The sequence below is a fragment of the Octopus bimaculoides genome, chromosome 3, assembly GCF_001194135.2.
Source record: "Octopus bimaculoides isolate UCB-OBI-ISO-001 chromosome 3, ASM119413v2, whole genome shotgun sequence".
Classification (NCBI taxonomy): Eukaryota; Metazoa; Mollusca; class Cephalopoda; order Octopoda; family Octopodidae; genus Octopus; species Octopus bimaculoides.
The window spans coordinates 85,314,683-85,319,462 of record NC_068983.1 but is presented as its reverse complement, the minus strand read 5'-3'; the positions used below and the strand labels follow the sequence as shown (position 1 = coordinate 85,319,462).

General features: G+C 35.1%; 1 protein-coding gene across 7 annotated transcripts in view; it reads left to right on the top strand.

The window, feature by feature from the left end:
• Nucleotides 1-4,780, top strand: part of LOC106881021 (F-box/LRR-repeat protein 20) — a 413,298-nt gene that overhangs the window by 367,082 nt on the left and 41,436 nt on the right. For all 7 annotated transcript variants that reach the window (XM_014931205.2, XM_052966264.1, XM_052966263.1 and 4 more), the window contains one exon: nucleotides 85-139. In XM_014931205.2, coding sequence (XP_014786691.1) covers nucleotides 85-139 — 55 coding nt within the window. The remainder of the gene's footprint in view (nucleotides 1-84; nucleotides 140-4,780) is intronic.

The following is a 4,780-nucleotide window of genomic DNA, read 5'->3' as shown; positions in this document are numbered from 1 at the left end:
TATATATATATATATATATATATATATTTATATATATTTATATTTTCCATCCTTAAATGTAATTTATCTTTTTATTTCTTCCAGAATATTTTCCTTTCTCGATGTGGTTACGTTGTGTAGATGTGCTCAAATTTCCAAGGTAAGCTAGTCTGATGTTCTTTAAGTAAAAGTAAACTGAATTGCTTTGGTGTGTGGGTTCTTAACTATCAGCAGCATTTAATGCATGAAATGTTGCAATACCTGGCTCCAGAGAGGAGCACAAAGCAAATCAATTGTAATCTTTCTCATGCACACACACATATGTTCGTACATACATACATACATATGTATGCCCATACATATATTTTCTTTATTGAACTGTGAAACTTGAAGCAGGTGAAGCTATGAATTATAGGATGTAAATTTTGTATTAAAAAGCTCTTTGGATGGAAACAGTTGAAGGGATTTTTTTTAAAACCTAGTATTTACATGTTGTTATTTATAGCTTTATCTGCTTCATGTTTCACCATTCCTAAAAAAGAATTGTTTCATGTTTTCTCCAGAAGTTTATAAATTTTTATGTCACCTGTGTTTATGCTTATATATACATACATATATATATATATATATATATATATATATATATATATATATATAGTCAATCTAAACATGAACAAACACGAAAAAACAATGCAAGGATGTGGAATAAGTACAGTGTTATTGGACACTCAGGAAAGGAAAGAAAAGAAAGAGGATTTAATGTTTCGATCGGAGATCTTCGTCAGAAATATAGGAAAAAGTACTAAGAAGGGAAGACAGAGAAAGAAAATCGCCAACAATGCACATGCGGTCAAGAATTTACAAAAAAACAAAAGATGAAGACAAGTGTGTAAACAATAAACAGATGTATTAGTTTAGCGCTCAGGAAGTGAGAAAATCTTTTACATTTCAAGCCTACACTCTTCAACAGAAAGAAACAGGGAGAGAAAATAGAAAAAGGTTTAGTGGCTAGCAATCTATCATACACACATGCATGCATGTAGACTAGTACTGTCAAATCCATCTAATAACTGAAACACATCTTATAAATGTAGACATGTATCAGCCATGGGAAGCTGACCTATATATAGTTCTATGAATAATGGGGAGATTATCAAGTATTCCCATTCAAATGTAAAATTGCTGATAATAGTGATAAGGATTATATATTTATATGTAATGGTTTTAGATAAGAGAATTTCTAAAGTATTGATTTAGACAGATCTTAATAAATGGTATTATCAAATTTACAAATTGTCTACCAAATGGAAGATGAAATTTCATTGGATTGAAAAGTAACAAATGTTTTTAACAGCAATGACAACAGTAACAATTGGTTGAAGGATTTTGTTTTCTAGAGAATATAAGAACTGCATTTTGGATTAATGTATTGAGTGGGCCTACTCCTGGTGCTTGCTTTTGGTTTTGTTGTTGGATATGTATTATTAGTTAAGATACATTTTAGTCTTTAGGAAAATATCATTCCTGATAGATACTTATCCTGTTGGTATCCTCTCAGTGTGTTGATGGCAGTTCTTCAGTGGCTCAACAGCCCTAGACAGCTGCAGTGACCAGCAAACTGGAGGTTTTATACATCAGAGTGGCCCTCTCCTGCATAAATTGCCTTTCAGGATTCTGGTACCACAGGTGATACCAGACCCACCTGTGGGATTCCACTCCTTGATTTGCTGTGGTTGACTCCTTGAGCTTTCTCCTTTCCCACGGCACTCACAAGACAATGAAGGTCTAGGTTTGAAGTTGCTTCCATAATACGCTAAGTAACCCATAGCTGGGACTCTGACAGGTGCTACAACTCCAGGTCAAAGTAGACCTGAGAACAGTAATGGTTAAGAGCTGGTCTTATCACACTCCTCAACATCCTGGAACCCTTGAATCAGGGCCCTATCACTGGATGCAGTTTAAAGTCCTATCCAGGACATATGAAGCTACTATATATACCCTTTCACTTCATGGTGCTGTATGCACTTATGTACTTGTTTATTTATCTGTCACTATATTCTTAATATGGCCTTAGAAAGTGGGTGGAAGAACAGAGCCAAAGCAATGTGACAGCAAAAAACTTCTCTCATACTTGTCTAACTATGTAAAGAATTTTGGTAGTACTCTGACTGGGAACAAATCTAAACTGCATCTCCTCCAACATATCCTCTTTTGTGTCATTACTCTTTCTGTTACTTTCATAACTTGGTCTGCTAGTTTGATGCCTTTGCAGTGACTTCTTTCCAAAGCATCTCCATTGCTTTTGTAGCAGCTGATGATTATACTTCATGCTAGCCAGTGGCTGTTTCACCTCCCTGTTATTCGGTTGGCTATGAGAGTGGCTCATTTGAGTCCTGCTTCACCAGATATGTTTGCTATCTTCATCTCATCTCCTGGCTTGCTGCACTCATCTTCTCCTGCCCACTATATTGTGGAGTCCATGTCTTTCCCATAAGAGATTTTCAGTACCAGCCTACAATGCTGTTTGTTTATTTGTTTGTGGTGTGGTGTTGTTATCTTGCCTAGGTTAACTCTCATCTAACAGGCCAACAACCAAAAGCATTCCTGTCTTAACCATTTTGTCTTATTAGGAATAGCATTAGGTTATGTACTCTTCCCTTTTTTAAAGTGAAAAGCACTTGTTGTGATTTGTTGGATATTTGGATGCAATTTCTGCATGGAGTTCCCTTGTTGGTTCATTTATGTGTGCATGTCTGCACATGAATTTGAGTGTGTCCCTCGATGGAGAAATAGTCATATCCCTATTACAAAATACCAGAAGCTTAGAGAGAGAGAGAGAGAGAGCATCCATAATCGCTCTAAAAAAGAACCCACAATAAGCTTTAAAAACTAAAATATTTCATGAACTGACTTTGTTTTGTTTTGCATATATATCAACAGAATTTGAGATTTCCTACATAAAATAACTCAACCCAATTTTTAATTGAAATAATTAATAAAAAAAATTATTACATGTCTTTTATTGGGCAATATCGTACCCTATTAAAATGTGTTGTTTTAACTGCAAACCAACCTTAATCAACCCAACATTCTTTTTAGGAGTATCTAGGATTACTTTATCTAGTGTGATCTCCTTTTATGTGATAGTAGACTGTGATTTAATGAAGATTTAGCTCCTATTTTTATCTGGTTGGACATTTTGGAGTAGCTGTGAAGAAAACAAAAGATGTTGCAAGGAAGTTTTTGGAATCCTCTGAGAAAGCAAGACATCACATCTGGCTCAAGTGACAGGATGAATGCTGCAGTAAGAACAAGCATTGAAAATGATAGAAACAATCTGGCCCAGAGCCACAACATCTGACTCAACAGAGCCTGTTCTTTGGTGTGGCAGTTTTGTCACCTACATCAGTTGGTGACCCTAGGCAATTCTGGTATCATGGTGGAAAGGACCAAAACATCTACAGAGCTGTAATTAATCTTCTTGAGGTTATATTTCTAACAAGTTGCCTGCCTACATTTCTAACATGTAGTCTACTATTATAATCAACACTTTGGGCAAGTTTAACCCTTTAGCATTCAGATTATTTTGTCAAATGTAATATTTGTCTAGTCACATTGTTTTGAATTGGATCATGCCTCATCTTGTAGCTTCAAGATTTCAATGATGTAATTGTTTATTTTTGTAATGACATTGTAGGATAGGTGTGAGAAGTTAGATCTGTCCAGTTTGAACATAAAATCAGTCAAATATTTTTGCTGGATGTAGCTGGTTTAAATGTAAAAGGGTTACTAAAATATTTGTTACTTTACACATTAGTCTGTTGTTTCAGTTGACCAAATGAAATTGCAGGCAATGAAATTTTAGTTTAGCCTTTTTGACACCAACCTGCCCAAGGCTGCCTGTGGTTCTATGACACAAACTTTCTAAACTAAAACCTTCCACCAAAAGTCCATGTTAATTTATGTTCCAAATATCAGTTTGGTAATTACAGTTATTTTGCTCAACCTTTTGTTACTTTCAAAATTAACCTGGTGGGGAGGCCAGTTTAATCTCTGACCACCTGACCATGAAACAAGTAGTACTAGGTTGCATGGCACGTGTTACATGGTAGTACTGGGTTACAGCAGGATTTTTCTGGCCTGATCTCTATGGCTTCTATATAACAGTGGAAGTCATCTAGTTTACTACTTTAATATTTGGAATCAAATTTTAAAATCATATTGGTCATTCATACTGAATTTATTGGCTTACAAGCATTGCATCAATTTTATCATCATTATCAGCATTATTATCATCCTCATCATCATGATCTTATGTTTGCTTTTCATATTAGCATGGATAGAATAGTTCAATAAAACTTCCAATATTGGGAGACCATGTTCCCCCACACACTACCCCAATATCTTTTTTAGTTTCAAAATTAATTGACACAACAGAAATATGGTAACAAAAGAGTTCATGAAGAATATTTCAGCACTATCAGTATTAAGAGGGTCAAATACTTTATCTGACCTAAAAGTATTAACCTGCCTGGTAGGGAATGTGATCTTTGAATGCGAAAAGTGGGAATGCTACAGGGTAATAATATAAATTATTAAACCTGTTACTATCCGGCTTTATATAGCTTCTTTGTTCCTGATGTATATTTTTATTCTTTTCATGACTATTTTGTTTTTTCTTTCCCTCCCTCCCTCTCTCTCTCCATCTATCTATTTATCTATCATCTTTCACACACACACACACACACACACACAGACACACACACACACACACACACACACACACACACACACACACACA